The sequence below is a fragment of the Homalodisca vitripennis genome, chromosome 7, assembly GCF_021130785.1.
Source record: "Homalodisca vitripennis isolate AUS2020 chromosome 7, UT_GWSS_2.1, whole genome shotgun sequence".
Taxonomy (NCBI): Eukaryota; Metazoa; Arthropoda; class Insecta; order Hemiptera; family Cicadellidae; genus Homalodisca; species Homalodisca vitripennis.
In genome coordinates this window covers 99,847,376-99,869,489 of record NC_060213.1, presented here as the reverse complement: position 1 = coordinate 99,869,489, position 22,114 = coordinate 99,847,376, and the positions used below count along the sequence as shown (strand labels likewise).

Here is a 22,114-nt window from a genome sequence, read left to right as displayed (position 1 = left end):
CCTCAGTAAACTTACTTTCTGGACATACCTAGTTGTATGCAAAAGAGTAAGAAATAAGTCCATTAATGCATGTGATGTATGAACAGAATATAGTTTAACTGGGCTATAATGGGGATGAACATGAGTGGCACTCATTGTCATTCACCTGCTCCATGATAACCCTGATTTCTACAATTTTTTATTGCACAAAATTCTAGACTTTTTCTGGCTCCCTTCAGTACTCAAATCTTGCCTGTACAGTGTTAATGATTTTTATACTGTATTAAGAGACAATTTGGAATAGACTATTTTAGACAAGTTATTTGACCTTATTATATGTATGTACATTACATCTTGACAATAAATGATTTGATTTGATCTCCTTTCTCTCCTTTCTTAAAAGCAGTATTTTATAAAATGCAACATAATTGAATATTCATTCAATTTAAATTTCTTGGGTATTCACTTTGAACTTACTTAAAAAACATTACATTTACAAAATATTATTATTTACAACCATAATTTTACTATTAGAGACATGTTTACAACTTAGGTTCTGCCAAAGGAGCAAAGAACAAGACATAAAAGTCCATGCCTCTGATGTTGATACAGTGCATAGTAACAATATTATTTCATGTATACGAGATAGATCAGACAGAAAAAAGTTTCCAACTAGTAAAAACATAAAAGTAAAATAATTGGTTTTGTGGTTTGCATATTAGTGTTATACATAAAAAGAGTACCTATGTTAGGACTTAAAAAGTAGCTGCAAGCTACTTTCTGGACAGTAGTGTGCCCCTTAATAAACCGTAGCAGACTATCTACACTGCAGCGTTCTGTTATTTCGCTTGTCTCTTGCTGCAAATCTCTGAAAGTCAAGTTACTTAACCTCGGCCAACAAATGTGAGACAACTATCTAGACAGTCAGTGAAACAGATGACTTTTGGCAATTTTAATCAACAGAATAGGTGAACATAAAAAGAAATCCATCTAATAGTTAAATACATGTAATAGATAAAAAATGATGGCTTACTATTCATCAGAACACAAAATTATTCGTTGGTAAAATACATATTTGTACACTCTGTACAATTAATGCTCATGAAAAATGCCCACCAGCTACAAAATATGTACACTCCTAATTTACAAGCCAGAAAAGTGTTGATGTATGTGTTTGACATAATTCTGGAATAATTCCTCACCTAGAATGAAGAATCAGTTGTAGCACTTCTAAGAACACTGCACAGACTTACAAAAACTTGGACTCCGAGCTGACAGGAGTAGGCCAAGGATGAAAACATGCAGAGTGCTTTACCAAGAATGGAAAAAGATCTCAAACAAGATATGTCTGTATGGCATAGGTAGGAGAGCCAGGGCTACACACTGATGGCTAGCTCTTTACCCCTTCCCCTTCTGACCATTGCTATCCTGTTGTTTTTGTCTCAGCACAGGGACATCAAAGGAAATACCAATATTGATTGTCTTATCTCGCACAGTTCGTGACATGTAGTTTGCTGGTCCTGAGCAAAGATATTGTTTGGCTCCAGTCGCACAGTCTCGACTTATTAGTATATAGTTGTTTTTACGAATACTTCTCTGAGGATGAGTATAGATTTTAATCTTCAAAAAATAGTGTTATACAGATTTTGTACCTTGATAGTTGCTATATTAGTTAGCTTCGCCCACTGATTAGTCTATTGTCTAAAATACTGTTTTGCAAGCAGCTGACAAAGAAAATGAACAATAGGGAACCAAGGTCCACAGCACAATTTTACTGGACTAAACCACATACCCCTAACTTTACTTAACAACATGTACACATTGAGTTAAACCCTGATATAATAGTCCTAAACGAACATAAAATGATGAATTCTGAAATTGAAAGGTTCAATTTTAAAAGATTACATTGTTAATGCATCCTTTTAAAGAGGTTTTTTCAGTTGGAGGAGGAGTAATGGTTCTATGCAAAGATGAAATAAAGTGTAAAAATGTAAATTTAAAATTGTATTCAAAACTTAATTTTAGAAAAAGAATTTGAATGCTGTGTGGTTAAGTATACAATGGTTTGGTTTACACTTTGTTTTTAATGGCAGTTTATCGATCTCCTAATTCAAATGTGTCAACATTTTTGGAAAAATTGTGTTTTTGTTTAAGAGTGTTAGTTAAGAGATTTCAAAAATGTTTTAGTTGTGGGAGATGTTAATATCGATGTTCTAGATAGCTCGAACCAACAAAAGCTTAATGATGTATTGCAATTATTTAATATGAGATTTTTAGTTTAATTTTCCAACCCGAATAACTTGTACTACAGAATCTGCATTGGATAATGTTTTAACTAATTTTGATGAGCAATTCAATAAGAGTTGAGGGAATTGACACACAGTTATCTGACCATTATGGTGTGATGGTGTTTGTTGATGTTAATGATGGAGAGGGTTTGGAAAGATTCAAGCCCTAAGCTTGAAAATAAATCTGTAACAAAAGAAACTAGGGTTTTTGATGATAGCAATTTGGCATTATTTGTTGAGGGCTTTGGATAAGGAAAATTGGTTTTAATGTCTATAATGCTTGTGTTGATGTAAAATTTGATGTTTTTCATGACATTTTTATGTACTGCTTTAACTTGTTTTTTCCTAAAGTTAAAAAGCGTTTAAGAAAGTGTAGAGATAATTGGATAACACCTGATGTAAAACAAGATAGACAAAAAATTTTAGAATTGAGTCAATCAGCTAGAGTTATTAAGGATCAAGAACTGTTTAAATATACAATTAAAACCTTAAGGAAAAATTATAAGAATACTTTAATTAATAAGAAAAAGGATTTTTATCAAAGTAAAATAGAAAAATCCAATAATGTTAGCAAAACAACCTGGCAGATTCCTGAACAAAGAGATTGGAAATAAGAAAAAACACTGTAGTAAACATTGAAAATTGTAACTAATGGCCGAACTTTGGTAGAACCACAAGAAAATTAGTAGACATTTCAATGATTTTTTTTTGCCAATTATGTTGAATTGTCAATAATTCCACAGTTAGATCCAATCATTCAGATTGACAATGATTCTCTGCTTAGTTTTAATAATTTGACAAACCAAAATTTTAAATTCAGACCAGTAACAGAACGTGAAATTCTAAAAATTTTGAGATCTTTTCCCAATAAGTTTTCAACTGGTTATGATGAAGTTCCAATGACGGTGATAAAGTTAGCCGGCAATCAACTAATTAAACCCTTAGTCCACTTAATTAATTCTTCCTTTATTAGTGGAATCTTTCCGTCAAAACTCAAAATAGCCAAAGTAATCCCGATTTTTGAAAAAAGGAGATTAAAAAAAAACCCATCACATTACAGACTATTATCGTTGCTACCTACTTTTTCAAAAATTTTTGAAAGAGCAGCCTATAATCAATTAGTAAATTTTCTTGAAACCCATTGTTTGCATGATAAGGAACAACATGGCTTTTAGACCAAATCGATCTGTGGTTACTGCTGGCATAGATTTCATTAAATCCGTCATTGACTCTGTAGATAAAGGAGAGAAAACAATAGGTATTTTCTTGGACCTAAAGCAGAGCTTTTGAATAGCGTTTCACACAAAAATTCTATTAAACAAGATTGAAGGCCTGGGAATCAATGGCATTACTCTAAATTGGTTCAGTTCATACTTAATCAATAGAAAACAATTTGTTGAAATAAAAAGTAGCATTAAGAATCAAATAGTCACCAATAATTCATCACTAGCACAGATTCAGCATGGTGTTCCGCAAGGATCAATCCTTGGCCCACTGCTGTTTTCTCTGTTATGTAAAAGGTATTCCGCACTCTTTTCAAAACCAGTCCAACAAAAACACTTTGTCTGTATGCTGACGATGCAAGTTTAAAAATTAGTAGTAGTACATTAAATAATTTGGAAAATAATGCTTCTTCTAGTTTATTGGACAAAAATAATTTCTTTAATAATCATAAACTATTATTAAATACCAGCAAAACTAATTTTATTGTTTTCAAAGCAGGAAAAAGGAAATCTTCAGTAAATCCGGGAATAAAAATAAACAACCACTCTTTGGAAAAAGTAAGTTCCACAACATTTTTGGGTTTAATCTTAGATGAAAATTTGACATGGAATCTCCATACTGAACACATAGTTAATAAAGTTACTTCTGGATTGTATGCTTTGTATAGGATGATCTAAATTTTGCTCATTAAATACTTTAAAAATAATTTATTTCTCTCTTATAGAATCATCAATAAGTTTTTGGTATTGAAATATATGGGGGTACATCAAAACGGAATTTGGATAGAATACTCCTTCTCCAAAAGAGGGCAATACGAACCATGTTAAATCTAAAAATTTGATGACTCTGTTCATCAACATTTTACTGATTTAGGAATAATGACTGTTTATAATTTATTCCGATCAATACTATCCATGTAAAAAAACTATGCATAAATAAATTGGTTCCGAAATTAGGTGACAGTCATTCATATTTTACAAGAAATCGAAAATCAAATTGCTATTAATTCTCATAGGCTAGAATTTTATACCAAAAAAACATCGTATGCAGGTGCAAAGTTTTTTACTAAGACTACCTACCTGTGGAATTGAGAAGTATAGACAATAGTAAATTATTTAAGAAAAAATTAAAAAGTTATTTGATAAACTACCCATTATATAAATTTGATGAACTTTGACAACCATCCTTAATTTATGTTGAACCTGGTAGTAGGTGTAGTTTGATTTGTTATGAAGAAAACTGTAAATACTGTTACTTAGATGTAGTTAGTTTCATTTAACATAATGACGCCATTCAATGTATACCACTGTATATTATATGAATAAAGATGTTTCAATTCAATTCACACAGAGATTTTCAAACCTTTTTTTCTTGCTGTGACATGTTTAAATCATTAAAAATAAGGATAGCACAGGAAGAAGGAAAAAGACTAACCCAAGAGAGTGTTCATAGCGGCAGTTGTTGGCTCCAGGGAACACGTAGTTAGCGAAGCCAAGCTGCTTGATGTTGCGCAGACGCTGGAACTGGGGGGTGTCCACCACCTTGACCAGTAGGGGGTGTAGAGTGATGTGTCCGTGCACAGAGTCATTGAACACCTTATATCCTGACAATTAAAATATGGGTAATTTTACAGAAAATGAGAATTTAACTTACACATATTTTCGGTTTTTTTTAAAAAGCATTTAACTAAGTTTTAATCATTAAAAACTGTTTATATTAAAACATGTATGTGTCATGAACCTAACATGAAAAACCACAGGCTACCTCATTAAGGCTTAAAAATCTAAATGAGATTGTAAACAAAAATATTTCAGAACTTGCAAATAAATACATATTTAACCTCTATAGTCCTCTCATTTGATTACTCATCTGATAAGATGTATTTACCAATGATGAAATATATTACGTACATCTGTTTCACAAATATATTTACTATCTTTTTTATGCAAGTGATATTTTAATTACTTTACACCTATAATTTTAAAGGAAAGCGGTTGAAATCTATTTGCAAAATGTTTATTAACCTCCTTGGAAATCGAACCTTTCCGGTTGATCTTTCTTTGATTCTTTCGGAGAGACACAGTCTAATCCCTACGCTATGGTGAGGGTCTATTTTGAATACAGTATAACTTTTGGATGAAGATACATAAAAATCACCAAATTTAGTAATGTTCTTTAAAAAAAATGTATTTAACAAAATGGCTAGTGAAACTGAGATGTTTTGTTCTTTTCCTATTAAACAACTTGTATTGTTGCAGTTCACATAAGTCTTAACAAAATTTTCAGTGGGAATAAATAATTCCTCTAACTTGTGAAAAACAATTAGACAGGGCAAGAGACATATAAAATAAAATACATATTTATAAAGGTGATAATAATTATTCAAATTATAAAAACATATTATGAAGTTTAAGTTAAGTATACAAAAAAATGCATTAAACCTAAAATAACAAAGGACTCACTTAAATCAATTCTTAATCCTGATGAAGCGACTTGGAGAGGGAATGAAAATTTCAGCTTTAAATACCAATTTGTCCACATGTCATATTTTTTGAAAAATTCACACAACATAAGGTATTTTATGATATAATCCACAACACGAAGACACTGAACATTATGAAGTGATGATATTCAATTCACACTTTACCTGTATAACTACCTATAGGTTGTTTCATAAGAATGTTTAGTTAATTGTTGATCATGTATGATTTAAGGAGACTACTATATTGTTAGAAACAATTGTAACAACAGATGTGAAAAATTACTATCTGTTCTAAAAAAGGTTAAATATGCAGTAAAGATAACAAAATATTTTTTTCGTTCGCTGTGGTAAGTACAACCTTAAAGTGTATGTACATTAAACTTAGTATTAAAAATATAGAAAAAGCTCTAGCAATAAACCATAAATATGCAATAACATTATGTAAAATGAAATGATGCCCCATAGAACAGTATACTGTTATACAGCTTGTTAAGATATAAAAACACTAAATAGTAAATAAACATTAACAACTGACTAAAACACTAGTAACTATAGCTAAAACTAGGTGAAGTATGATTTTTACATCTTAATTATTTTCTAGTGAATTTGGACAAACATCATCAAAAGCATAAATTTCAGTTTGAAGCATATATTCTCTCATAGATTTGTTGAAAACCCTTTAATGTAGGAATCTCCATCTACAGGTATGCTAAAGAAGGCAGTTAATTAAATAAATTATGCCTAAGAGAAAGATGTTTTAACTGGGTTGCTTTGTGTATAGATAGAGGTAGAGAATTAATATTTACTTGTTATGTAGTTATTTATGATGGGAGATAGAGATTGGACTGTACTCTTTAATAAGTTGGAGTTAACATTTTCATTATGCAAATACTTCTCACTGACAAAATGTGAAGATTAACAAAATGGCCTCTACGTGATTGATTAAATTTTAAATTTCATAGAAATTGGGTTGCTCTCTTTTGAAAACCTGTTCAACAAACAGTGAACTATCCCACCAAACAATTCTGTGTATCATCATAGATTGAAAATAGTCAAAATAAATGGTTTTTGCTGTTCTTATATCCATCAAATATTGAATTTTACGAACTGCGTAACATACTGAATTTAGTTTCCCGTTTAAGTGACTGATGTGATTGTCCCATCTCCACATTGCCATCCAAAGTAACACAAAGAAATTGAAACTTTTTTAGCATTAATTTGTTGTTTTCATGTAATTTTTGGGATAGGTCAAGTTTATTTTCAGATGTAAACGAACTTGTGATGTCGTCAGCAAAGACAATTAATTTGTCATGTAAATTGAGCTGCTTGAGTAAGCCATTTATAAAAATTAAAAACAATATGGTGCATAAAATGGAACCTTGCGGTACACCTGCCTCTAAATGTCAAGAAGGGAATAGATATTTATGTAGAGCCAGCACGGTTTTCATCTATCTCTACTACCTGGCTGTGATGCCATAATACTCCAATTTGTTTTAAAAATTCTCATGGTTTACAGAATCAAAAGCCTTCCGGAGGTCACACAAGAGTCCACAGGTTACCTCTCTTTGTTCAAGGCAGTCAGCACGTAGTCAGTTAAACCTATAATAGCATCTAAAGTTGACAAATTGGATTGAAAACCGAAAACAGATTTTTATTTGTTATTGAGAATGATTTTTTTTTTTAATTTAAAGTTATGATTTTACAACAGTTTCTAATAATATTGAAAAACTGAAATAGGTCTGTAATTTTCTGCAAGCTTGAATAATTTTTTTTTTATTGGTGTTACTCTGGCTACCTACCTTGAGATATTCAGGGAAGACTCAATCAGTCAGGGAGCTATTTACCAGGGACCAAAGAGGTTTTGACAAGATGATGAGTTCTTTCAATATCCTTGGAAGTATTTGATTTAAATTGACAATTGATTTACAACTTCAATTATCTTTTTCGCAAACTGGATAAAGATAAAGTAAACCATTCAGAAATGAATTTTGCAAAAGGATTAGTGGATCATAATGCTTGAATTCAGCAAGTATAGCTGGATACAGATAATATGCAGTACACTTGTGAAGTGGCTATTAAATGCTATTGCAATATCCATTGGATTAGTAATATCCTGTCTATTTACAATTAGATTCATATTTTTTTTAGACAAAAATGAATTTATTTCTGAATGAATTATATTCCAGTTTGTTTTTGGAATATTTTTTGAGAATTCTATTTTATCTGCTTGGGGTTCTTGCTTTGCATCTAGTACTATTTTATAATGATATTTAAGTTCTATATTCTTTCCGGCTGTTTTCTGTGTTCATTGACTTGGGTCTGGCAAACAGCTCCCTTGATAGGACGCCACTCTCCCTAACAACATCAGTCATCTAGGAATATGGATATGACTTTAATTTTGTTGTTTTTAATGGGAATGCCAATTCATAATAGAATACCAGTTTATAACAAATTTTGAGAAATTTACATCAATTGATTCATCAAAAATTACATCAAACCCGTCTTTATTTTGTTGGCCCTGCTAAGAAAATAGCCTATGGTTGGTTGTTTTATTGTTCTCAATCTGTAGGAATAAATGATTAACATTTATTTTCAAAATTTGAGAAAAACTGTGATCTGCAAAGCCGCGGTAAAGGTTAAGCCTAGATATATCCTGAGGTATATTACTAACAATATCTAAACAAGATTCACCATTTCTAGAAACTTAGTAGATTTATTTAAAATAATAGCTGCTAACCGCGGCTTTGCACGCTTTTGGTAAGTTTTGCCTGTGTATGAGCAATTCTGATTCAAGTGAATTATATTCGCACACTGATGTAGAGTTTGCCTTGTTACCACGATCAGAAAATTTTTCAAAAGTGTATGTTTATCACCATTGTACACATACATGTACTTTATTATAAAGTGGTTTAACATTCAAGCTTTAAGTTCAACCAGACAATTATTTTAAAGACAAATATACATCATAATTAGCGCCTTCAAATAGTGTTTGGCTATTGTATGTAACTTGTCTTGTAGTTGAAATTTATAATGCGCAGGTGTTTTGAGAACTTATCTTTTGCAGTTTCATCTGGTGGGTGTTACATCAATGAACACACCATATAAACCTTCTCTGTGGAAAAATACATAAACATAAACATTTCCACAATGATTGCTCAATAAGTTTCTGAGTCTATCAATGTCATACATGCAAACATCCTCTTCCATATATACAGATCTAAAATTATAATATTTTAAAATATTCTTAAAAGCTAAAGACTCTGCTGAGTTGAGGTTTAATAAATTAATGCTAAAACCACTCCAAACAACTAAATACTATTTCTCTCCTAAAGGTAGTTCACATAACAACTGCAGCTTGGAAATGCATACATAAATATCGGAGTCTGGTGTTCTGTAACTATTAACAATTAAATATTGAATTTATTAGAATTAGATGAAATTATCTAAGGGAGGAACATTAGAAAACAAAGTCATCACTAAATTCATTAAACTGTATATTATTTTTACAAGACAGACAGAAAACTCCATTTATCAAAACTAATTATACAATAAAATGAGACTACAACGTAACTTTTTACCTGAAAATACTTTTCCTGCTGAAAACCAACGTTTACTTAAAGCAATTATGTCTGCACTTATATTATAACTCATATATTCCAGCTATATAACTTTATTTAGGATACTATTAGCACTTTGGAATAAAGAGAAGGTTTTAATAGTATTATTTGTATTGTGTGACTATATAGATAGGGATGTTGCGATATTATCGATATAAATATATATCGATATTATCGTTTCGATATGTCCTTTATTGATATCGATATAAGTTATCAGATATTATCGTGATATCAGAAGAAATATACAAATATCGGGGTTTTGATATCATAATGAATGAAGAGTAGTAATTATTTATTATTTTGGCTTTATTAGTTTTACAAAAGCAAAACTCAAACAACTTGCTTTGTTCAGTTGTTAAATGCAACGACAACAAAGAAATTAACTTAGCAGATTAAGTAAAAAGTAACCAGACGATGCTTGGTTCAGTTAACCATATATAATATAGTTGCTTTTTAAAATGTAATTGTTGTTCTTAAAACTCAATTTATATTCTTATAGATTTATATTGAATTGTAAAATTGTAATTTTTATTCTTACTTTGACAATTGTTTTTAATAATTGTGCTTCAAATGGTTCTTAGTTAAAAATGTTAAATAGAATAATTAAGGAATTTCTTTTTTATCTTTAAATAATGGTTTTTTTTAATGTATTAAGTTGTATTTGTATTAAAAACATTGTTTTGGAAATGAACTCGTAAGTTGTATCTTTGATTATACTAGTTACACATACTCATCAATTCAAAGGTTGTATACACCAATTTAATCATTCCCCTTCCCTTATTTCGATATCGGTCGATATTAAGGATATCGATATTTGGATTTAGTAATATCGGTATATCGATATCCAAGCTTGATATTGATATCGATAACAAATATCGGAACTAGCCTCATATTGCAACAACCCTAATATAGAGTTTTCACATATTGAAGAAGTTTTTTTTTAGAAGATGATGTACAGACTAGGTTACTGTTAATATTTTTTTGGAATGGATGTTTTTGGTTTATTGGACAGTGTTCCCAATAGGTGCTGAGGCATGCATGGATGTTATGTAAAATAATGTTGCTACATGAAGTGTGTGGGGTTTATTAATTAAAAAAGTGGAATCGTTACCTGGTGATGAAGGTTTGATTTTATTATATGTTAATGTTCATTATTTTAGTGGAACATAATGCCTTGAATTCAGCAAGTCAAGCTGGTTAAAGATAATATGAGTACACTTAAAAAATGGTTATTAAATGCTATTGCAACTTTACCTTTAAACTCCAGTAGATCTAAAAATAACTTTGTGTGTGCATGTCTCTTTCTATATGTCTGTGGGTTTCTTCAGTTTTAAAGACTGATAAGCTAATTAAATTAAAAAATGTTTACTTGGTTTGTTTAAGTGTAGTCCAAATTCGGTATAATGTTTAAGATGCAGTGAACCCATGCTAATATAATTATATAACTTTACATTACTAGCAGCCTCCTTAATCTTTACATTCATTTTCTTATTTTCTCATTGAGAGCAGGCTGATGTAATCTATGAGTGATATCGATTACTGATGTATTAGTGTCAGCGAGTGAGATAGCATGATCATTATAGGGAAAGCTTCTTGTAAAGTCCCGCAGGTTATTGACAAGTAGTTAAAAAGAGCTCCTGAACTACTGACTACTGTTATCTTCTAACCGCAAACTGGTTTGGTCTTGAGGATTGGTGTGAGGTCCCGACCATGACTGTCGGGACAAGCAAAAGTTTCCTGTATGTTTTTCTTCACCTTCAACTGGATGACTTTGCTGGTTTTTTCTGGTTGGTGTGATCTTCAATTGAGTTTTATTTTTAGGTGTACTGAAGTTTAAAGGTAAGGTTTCGATCACACTACAAACTTCAGCTAGATCATCAAAGCGACCGTCAAGTACTTGAAAAGAGTTCTTTAATGGCAATGTGAATGTTATAAGTTTTGTGGTCTTCATCGAATTTTCCTTTTTCATTTTTTCAGGCAAACATGTCGGAGATTGTGAGTAGGAGAAACTGCTGGTATATTTATTTAATAATTTCATTATTTCTCCTTCTGTTTGAAGGACTAACATTTCTAGGTTATTGATGTGTACCTTGATTGAAGGTTATTTTTGACAATGGAAGGATTGTGAAGGAAACAGGATTTTTACGGACATTTGCCATCATTCAGTGAAACAAGAAATCAGTAACACAACGTTTCGAGATCTGCAATCTGATCTCTTCTTCAGGTAAAGAACTTTACTGCAAAGTAGTAAAGTTCTTTACCTGAAGAACTGAATTTAACTGAAGTGTTACTGATTTGTTGTTTCACTGAACGATGGCAAATGTCCGAAAAAATCCTGTTTCCTTCGTGTACCTTGAGTTGCTTGATCCCTTCATTGGTTGCTATTGAGTTCTTATGTAAAGTGTCTATAACAAAGTTAAGAGTTTCTTGTGTTTCCCTAGCAGTTTCATTTACAAAGTCATTAGATACATCATCATCGTTTTCATCAACTTTAATGTTCAATAATTTGGATATTCCACAGTCATCCGATACATTGTTATTTTTATTGTAGGTACACAAATGAGAGCTCCAGTTAATTTGGATTCTACAATAATTTTAACCCTAGAACGGTAACGCCTATTTGGCACACATAACTGGTAACGCGTAGTCTCACAGACTACTTTAGGGAAAAAATTAATACAAATTTATAAAAATTAAATTAAAATTAAATTTATTTACAAATGACATTATTTACATCTTAGAGGTCATGTTTCCTGATTTTTGTTGATTTCAGTCTTTATTGGAACACTTTACACACAGCATTCCTCGGTGCTCCAAGCAAATATGCTTATAACATTTTGTGCACTGGAATCGAGTCATTCTCCATTTTTTCGCTGGGCAAACTGCACAAATCTTCCTTGTTCCTGCTTCTTCAATAACATTTTAAGCCTCAGATGTTGATGGGCCAACGACATCTTCAATGTTGCGTTTGAGATTCCTTGATAAATTTGGCAGTTTTTGTCTTTCTTGAATGTGCGGAGTTGTTAGTTCAACACATATTTCTTTAGCAAATGCCCTTCTTGTCATTGGTTTAATTTTTTTGATAATGCCTGATGGACATAAATAACAAATGAGTTGATCAAAATGATCAAAAAAACTTTTCATCATGATCAATTTCTTGTTCATCACAATCACTTCGTTCAAGTTCAGGTAGTATATCTCTTATTTCAAAACTAGTGTTCAGTGGATCAGCCATGGTTAGTTGACCATCCACAATAAAAATTATCACAAAAACTAACACTACATTCGCTTTTTTCATATATTTACTCAGGAACAAAAAAGTAACATAAACGGTAACGCGTAGTCTACCAGACTACTATGGTCTCACTGAAATTAACTAAGTGAATGAAACAAAATGAAACCCTAACCAGCATTGACCTTGGCTGGCAGGGGGAAGGTATTGGTATTGGGGGGTCGGTCACGTCATGCACCTGCCACCTGGACCGGTTTTTTATAGCTTGCGTCGTCTGAGAGACTACACATTACCATTCTAGGGTTAAATTGGGAATAATCCATGTATGTACATTGCAAATGATTCCATTGAAGACAATGGCTACAACACTTTATAGATAATTAAAAATTTACCATTATTTTTTTACAGTTTCCACAATTATACAACTATTACTTTCTTTCATTTTTTGTTTTTTTTTATTATTAGAAATTAAAATAATGGAATAAATACAAATGTATGACAATTATTTAAAAGAATGTAAGACAAAATCCTAATATTTTAAATGAAGACGTATAACTAATTATCTCATGACACACAAAGTTTAAATATATAGATTGTTTTGAACTTTGAACGCTTAGATTCAAAGTCTATCACTTAATCTAATGAAACATCAAGTAGTCATGATAAGACCTGACAAACTAACCAATCAAGGTGTATTGTAGTTTAAGGTAGATTAGGTTGTCAGAGATCAGTCAGTCAATGTCCAAGGACAGTAGGTCAGGCCCTTTCTTGTCTCTGTATTATTTAATTATGCCAGATCCAACAGTTATTATAATGTTTTGAAAATGTTTATACTTATGATAAATGTAGTTACAAACTAACTTTTATCTTAAAAATTCACCCAATTTTATATAAAAAATTTAATTTAAATTTCTCTTAAACAAAGAACTTTAGTAGAGCTGAAATAAAAAGGATTCTGTTTCCATCTGAACTTTGAACTCTTCCGTATTGGTAAAATGATTTCACATGAAATTAAAAATTACATAGTAGAAATGCCCGACTTCCATTCCACCTAATCTCAATCCAACAAATTGTAGACCACTGAGCTCCATCCGTTCATTTCAATTTTCTATGTCATTGCAAGCAGATATTTTTTATACAATTTAGAGGGGATTCTCATAATTTGTGTTTTATCATTTGGTTCTAGACTGGACCAACCTCTATCACATATCACAACTTCTTCAGCACCCAACTTCTTGGCTGTTTGAAGTTTGAAGTTTTATGCACTATGGGTTCATAGCTTATATTTATTAATAAATATATAGATTATATTTATCAATATATTTTACATTTTTACATATTTTTACCAGGATAAAGAGCATTAACCAGTACACAAAAAGTCACATTTCAGTTTATAAAACACACGCATACACACACACACACACATCATTATGAGAAATAATACATAACATTACTCAGTTCGGTAATTTCAACAAAGGACCTACTAGATGAAAACTAATAGGAAAGGAAGAAATCCAAGCATAACTAAGAAATCATTACGGTACCCTAAGTCCCAGGTAATTTGACTTATATTTTAAGCTTTCACAACTCAAAACAGAAATAGGAAGGAACGAGTTTGATCTGCAAAAGATACTCTGGGTTTGCTGTTTATTTCATGCTTTTTATTGTTGGCTATTTGCTGAGAACCTCAATGTGGGTTGTGAATGTCACAGTAAATCTGCCCTAATTCAGTTATCATATGATTTTCGGTGTCATCATATTTATGATAAAACCCATGTGCATACGTTAAAATGTGTTGTGAGTAAGCAATAGTGTGATATACCTTTGTCCAGAAAGTTACGGACATCCTATATATATAAAAATGTAACAAATAGTTTGATAGTTCTCAACTGCGACATGTTTGTTGCTCCCAGCTTGTGCAAGCAAACTTCTTGGTATATATAGGAAACATTTTTATTGATTAAATAAGACAAAGTACTCACCTGTTGCTTCCATAGAGAAGTTTAGCCCAAATGACTGATGCCCTGAAAACAATTGTTCTATTAGAACTAAATGTCTACCATCAATCTTGTTTAATATTTGTGTCTGTATTTGGTTAGGCTTATATTGTTGTAACTAGATAACTTATTCAATACGGTAATATTGTTATCAAAGAGGATAACAAAATTACGTTTTAAGTTGTCATTGTTTGTTAGTTATTTGCTTATGTTATTCTTCTAACAAATTACTTATACAGCATAGCAGCCATGATGGTTTAATTTATGAGTTAAAAACTAGCTTGGTATTTTCTTACATGTATTAAACGTGACATATGTTTAACGATTCCAATATAAAACTTCTTTCAAACGCAAAACATAACCATTATGGTCTTCTACATAAATGGTTTAATTCCAGCCAGTTGACTGGATTTAAGGAGTGGCAGTTTCTGTAAAATGAAACTTTTAATTAATTGCATATTAGTATTGCGTGGAATGGCATTTAATCTTGTACTATTTTTAGATATGGGAGTATTTAATAATAACTGTAACCTGTCATTCTTAAAAATGTATCAATCCTTAGATGATATGACTAAGCATTCTTCAATATAAAACAGAGTTAAAACCTAGAAAAAACTTTTTTTGGTTTGGGAGGCTTTGAGTTCACCCACAGCGAATATAATCCTGATATTTAGAGCAACTCTGAATGGGATATCATTTTCAAATTCGATACATAAGTGGAGTTTAAAATCAGATTTTAAACTCTACAATTTAACTTATCCAAGAAAATTATTGTGTGTACAGAGGCACACACCTAAAATAGAAATCAGATTTCATCACCAAATGGTGAGAAAGATTTCACTAAACGCTCAGCCACAAAAGCCAAATTTTTTTTACCTGCATAATCATGAAAATAAATTAAAACTGCCTTGATTTTTGGGTTGCAGAGGGTATTCCTTCTATCCTAGGAGTATGCAAACACTCATAGTATACTTTCTAAATTTAAAGATCCTAGATTTAGTTTAAAATGTATAAAACATTCCTCCTAAACAGGCAGATAAAAAAGTGAGTTAATCCAAACTTTGGAACCATCATAAATTACATTCATGATATGTCCAGTCGATTTTCATCAGTGATAACCAGTCAATGCAACATAGTAAAAGAGCCCTTATCATTTAATTATTATAAAAAGACAACATTCCAAGTTAAGCTAAAATGATCAAGCTTTGTATGAAACCAACTAGTCCAGCAAAGTAATTTCATCAATGTATTCATGTTACTGTAAAGTAAATTGCCATATGATTGATCTTCACAATAAACTCTGTTTATTTACTTATTTGGTTATTATGTATTTTCTCGTTACCAATATGGTTACCAATAAAATCAAGAGTCGCATTTTACAGACAGGAATCAAAATAACCAATTCAGCAATATTTACCATTTTCAATAGCAATGTAGATAGTAGAAATAGTTTCACACCAAATTTCAACCCTTTGGTCAACTTACATTTATCATGCATATGGACGGACAGATATTTAACTTTTGTTCATCAACAACTGGTGGGAAAAGCTTCTCTACACACTCAGCCAATCAATAAGTGATTTAGTAAAATAAGTAATATATAAACCTAAGGCATTTTTGTTCTCCTTTAGTTAAAATATCTAACAAGACTAGCTCTAAAAAATCCAAACTAATTAATTGGTAGACTCCTGCCTTAGCAACAATAGAACCTAGAATATTTAACCTGTATATACAATTTACAAAACTCTACTTAGCTAAGGGTCTGTGCGCTATCAAGCTCCCTATAAAGTCTTCCTTAAAGCACAACATGGAATTTACCAAAAAGAATTAAAGCAAGCAAAAAATCTGCAATTAAGAAGTATATTGGAAATGTAGCAAACTACTGCAAGTTAGCGTGAAGGTGACTCTATTAATCAGTTATGCAAAGGAATAAATCCAAGCCACAATAATACAGAAAAACTTTTGGGACACAGAACAATAAATCAACTGTCGTTCACATGGTCAGACATACGACATCGGATATAATAAAAGCTGTGAAACACTTGCTTTTGTTTTCAACAAATGCTTGTAAGAGGGATACTTCGTGTAATCACTCAAAATTTCAAAAGCTACTTCAATTAAGAAAAGAAAATAAAAACTTGCCCCAATTTACAGTCCTATTTTGAAATTTCTATATTTTACAAAATACTTCAATCTTTAATGTACAATCTTACAAAACTTACTTTCCACATGTCAACACAGTTTTCGGCACTGTAAATGTACTACATCTGCAGTACTTAATTGATTTATCTTTGGACACTTTTGAAAGAAAATAATCAGTTTCTGTAATTTTGTAAGATCTTAGTAATGTTTTTGATAGTGTTCAATTAAATATTTAAACTAACATTCTACGGTATTAAGAAGAGCTCTTTAAAAATAATTCAATCTTATCTATCCAATAAGAGTCCATTTTTTCAATAAAACATAAACGTTCAACAATAAAACCAGTTGAGATAGGTGTGCCTCAAAGCTCCATTCTGGGACCAAACTTCCTCTTAATATAAATGTAAATGATTTGTCTCAAAATTTAAATGTTCATTTGATTATTTATGCTGCAACCACTAATACCATTTTGATGGCCGGTCAATAAAAAATTACTTAAAACAGACCACTAAACAAGCTGAAAGAGCAGGCTCTTTCCAGGACTTCATTTAATAAATTATCTTGTAATACTGAAAAAAACAATTCCTAACTCTAAACCTTAAGCAAGAAATTTATCTTAACTTTGTCAGGCTTCTGGGACTTCATAAGGATAAGTTACAACAGTCCCTGCTTATTGAAACAATTTGTAAAAAATATGAAGAGTAAATTACCTACTATGGATATTGAAAAACCTTGTAAGCTTAGTGACATTTTCCACATGTCCGTAATAAAGGCAGTCCGTAATATTACAGGAAAAGATTTACTTGCTCAATGTAAGCCACTTTTCATTGAACTTAAAGCTCCCATAGTTATAAATTTGTATGTTTTTCGGGTATTACTACTGTATATACCAAATCAACCTTGCAGAATATTCCAATTAATATTCACCAATATAATACTAGAGGTAGAGTTAAGCTAATAAAAGACTTTATCGACCATATGCAGACAAATTTAAACTGGAAAATCTATCACACAATTCTGTATCATTTAAGTTATTACATCACTACTTTCGACAAGGTTTATAGTGCATTATGTAGATGGCAACACTCTCATCATAGGTGACTTAAAGGATGTTTTAAACACAGCAGTGATACATACTAATGACTAATGCAACTAACAAATACATGAAGCCTTGTATATTAAATTTAGGTAACAAATGGAAGATCACTAATTACTCGATAATTTGGATTTATACAACAAATAATGACAAAAACTAAAATACGACAATTATTTACATAATTTTTGGGTTGTAGAAAACATGAAAACAGACAAAATTAATCTTTTTTACACAATTTTTACCCAAATTAGGCCTCTATTACATCAGAAGACTGATGTACAGATGTTTTCCAAAATCATGCAGTTCATTCACAGATCCCTTTCTCTTGTTTTTTGTTTTTGTTTTTTATTATTCTTTTATATCATGAGTTGAAACTAATCTCCACAAAACCTGTAAGTACCATTCAATCTTCCAGTACCATTTTATAAAGCAATGTGCCAGTTCTATTCAAAATATCTGATTCCATCGTTATATACAAAAAACTGCATAGGAATGGAGTCAAACAAACAGATAAAATCCTTAAAACTAACTTACATAAAATCTAGTAAATTTAATTACAATTATACCATCCCCCTTGAGTTAGCATTCTGATTAAAGAACTCCGCAATTGAATAACAAGGAGACTTTATTAAATATAATTTCAAAAGTGTTTTAATTGTGTAACCATTTTCTTTAGATTCTATTCAGTTATTTGCTCAAATCTAGACTGTTCTAAAATCTAAATCTAAACAGCAAAGAGGAGAGCAAGGTGACATGTTGAGGGAATCTTATGAAGTACAAATTTATCAGCAGTTGTAACAAAGAAACCATTTAGGGCATTACAAACATCCACAGGATCAGTTAAGCGGTAAACTTCCCCGTTTACAACAGATGCAATTCGTTAGAGGACTTGACTACTTATTAATTTCTAATTTCACTGCATTCATATTGTTTTAACTGTATTATTAGATATAGAATTTTACAATTGTAAAGGTATGCTTTGTTTTGAACAGTAATTTATCTAACTCCAATTTCTTATATTTAAGCATATCTTTTACATTAATTTTTTTCAAAACAACACATGACCATCTGCTTATTCTTCACAAAGGACAAAACATATGGATGGCACTGTCACTTACACTATTGATACTATAAATATTGCACACATTTTGGTAACGAGTTTTGGTATTTTGTAATTTTCTTGGAACACGGTACATGTACGTAAACAATTGGTAAAAACCCTTAATTACAGTTTGTTTAGTTTTCAAATAATATTTAAAATTGAGTTAAAACACAGTATGATAATAACACATTCCATGATATGACCACACTATGTTTTGTAACACTGAATAAATAATTTTACTCTTACCATTATTTGCCATAACTCACTGAATATGTCCAGATGGCAACTACTAACAACTAGGTGACACTGCCCTAATGGCAACTACTACCAGTTCAGTGACAACACCCTAGTGGTGACTGAGAAATTACACCTGGTGACTATTGATTATACAAGCCTGCATTTAATATCCCAGTTATCTGTGTTTACTGAACCTTGAAATCTTTATGTCACACTTTAATAACCAAAAACCTGATTTCACATAATGCTGAAATGTGTATAATTATACATTCTCTATAATATTATTTTATACCTTTTTATTATATTCTAATTTTTATTTCATTGGTAATATTACAAACATCAAATATGAAAAATATAAAGTCAAATCATTTTATTTTAGGTATTTTTTAGGGAAAAAAAGTTAAGACAAATTTATAAGAGTGGTTTTTTTTAATATTGACAGATTAAGATTATATAGTGTGTACAGGAATATTTACTGAGACATTTCAATGTTTGTGCTCCTTACACAAAAAATATAACAATTCTATGGCTATAAATATCAGATGTTGTTTTGAGTTTGTGTCTGTTTTTCTTTTGTCTAGACAGGAGTAGCACATGAACCTTTTGTTACAGCATTGATCTGGTGTTTACCTGTAACTAATGGAAAACCATTTATATTTTCAATCACTACAAGTTGGCAATGCTCCATTAAATAATTTTGGCCTAGGATTATGCCAACTTTGAAAGATAATGCACAAAATTTCAGGGAAAATCTTACTTCACATTATTTGACCTCTCAGAGGGTTTCCAACACGTGGCTCTAACTGATGATTCCTCTTGAAAATGTTGATTTGCAACCCTCTTTTTGTTTCTACTAACACTATTGTATCCTTTAACTTATCTTATAAACTGGATGTTTCACACCGGAGTCTTTCCACAATGCTTAAAAGTAACAGATATTCTTTGTACCCGTTTATCCAGAGTAATTTTTCTGTTAAAAAAACTCAGAACTTGTACTAGCTTCACCTTGCTATTAAAAGCGTACTTTGCACTTTTCCACTCACACATTTTGTATGGAACTCTCCTCTGGGGTAATTCAAATGGTGCTAAGGAGGTTTTTCTATGCCAAAAGAGAGCTTTACGCACAATTTTCAATATAGCCTTTAGTGACTCATGTAAACCTTTTTTTAAAGAACATAATATTCTTACTGTACCTTGTATGTTTATATTTCAAAGTTTAATGTTTGTTAAAGAAAATCTTGAAACACTTAGTCTTAGAAATCTAGTCATGATTATTCCACCAGATATCGAGACCTTATTGACTTAGAATACGCTAGGCTAACTAAGACCCAGCACACATACTCTTATGTTGGTGTAAAATTATTTAATAAGCTACCTTTAACGGCCAAAGATGTTTCTTGCACAAAATTTAAAAATGCTTTGCTCAAATGGTTAAAACAAAAAGCTTTTTATACAGTAGACGAAATGCTTTCTTGTAATGTAGACAATTTATTCTTTTAGTTTTTATGCTTTGTGACTTGTACTATTTACCATAAGTATGTAGTATGTATTATTTTATTCTTTAATGTCGGTGTTATACTGTGTATGTGTATAAACCATCTGATGACATTGTCAATGCAGTTATTGTGGGCCGACAATAAAGATTCTTGATGATGGTCCACATGAAGAATGTACAATTTACCCATCTCGTAAGGTAGTTTCACCACTTAGAAATTGTTAATCTAATTACCAAACCAAACCTTGTTAATCAAAATTACCAAACCTTGTATAGAGCTGACACTAACAGAAACCAGAAATAACTTCTGTACTGGACAACATTTCTTGACTTTTCCAACTTATCCTAATAAATATGGTGACTAATATTTCCTTCTTGTGCAATAGTTTAGTTCAGCAAGTTCAAGTAACATGCAAAATGTTTTTGTTAGATGTTTCCTGCTCTTATTTGTCCCTCTACTGCAGTACACCCAGTGCAACAAAATCAAGGAAAGAACAAACATTGCAAGATCAAAATTTCTTGTGTTTTCCCTCTCTACCTCATATTGAGATTGCACCCTAGCAGAATTTCAGTACTGCTTGTGTTGTAAAACGTTTCCTGTTCTTACCATGCACATTTCTGGTACAGTGTTATTGCAGAAAGATCATTAAAACCACAAAGTGCTTCAATGTTGGAAAATATTTCTGCTTTTTATAATCTTCCTCTGAGACAGGCTTGTTGTACGAGGGCCATTTAGAAACTAACGATTTGCCACTGCACAGGAAATGGACGAGGTAGTAAGTGCACCTAATTTAAGGTGCGTGCTGTCTTTCAATTCTTCAGAGCTAAGAAATATTCTGCGGCAACAATTTACACAGAATTTTGTGCTGTGTACCATGGATCAATTAAAGTTGCCAAGCAATCGTCAATCGTTCATGACAGAGAAGTGCTGCCTATAGACACAGATGAACTTGTAAAAATTCGAATCAATCAATGTTAAAAATGTATAAAGAGCTTTTGGATGAATTTCCAAAAATTTCCATGACTAATACGTACAAGATAGAATTAACACACAGATTAGAATATCATAGGTTTTGTTCTCCAAAGGTCTCTAAAATTCATTTAGATTACCACAACTCTTAAAGAATTACCACATATCTGAATATTCTACTCTGCCTGTCTTACTGAGTTCTTCCATGGTGAAGACACCATAACTTGATGAGAAAAGCCTAATTTTTTTACTT

At 31.2% G+C, this 22,114-nt stretch overlaps 1 protein-coding gene across 2 annotated transcripts in view; it reads right to left on the bottom strand.

Moving 5' to 3' along the window:
• Nucleotides 1-22,114, bottom strand: part of LOC124366092 (deoxynucleoside triphosphate triphosphohydrolase SAMHD1) — a 70,626-nt gene that overhangs the window by 33,751 nt on the left and 14,761 nt on the right. For both annotated transcript variants that reach the window (XM_046822341.1, XM_046822342.1), the window contains exons 2-3: nt 14,805-14,846; nt 4,926-5,094 (exon numbers count right to left, since the gene is read on the bottom strand). In XM_046822341.1, the coding sequence (XP_046678297.1) occupies nt 4,926-5,094; nt 14,805-14,846 (211 nt within the window). The remainder of the gene's footprint in view (nt 1-4,925; nt 5,095-14,804; nt 14,847-22,114) is intronic.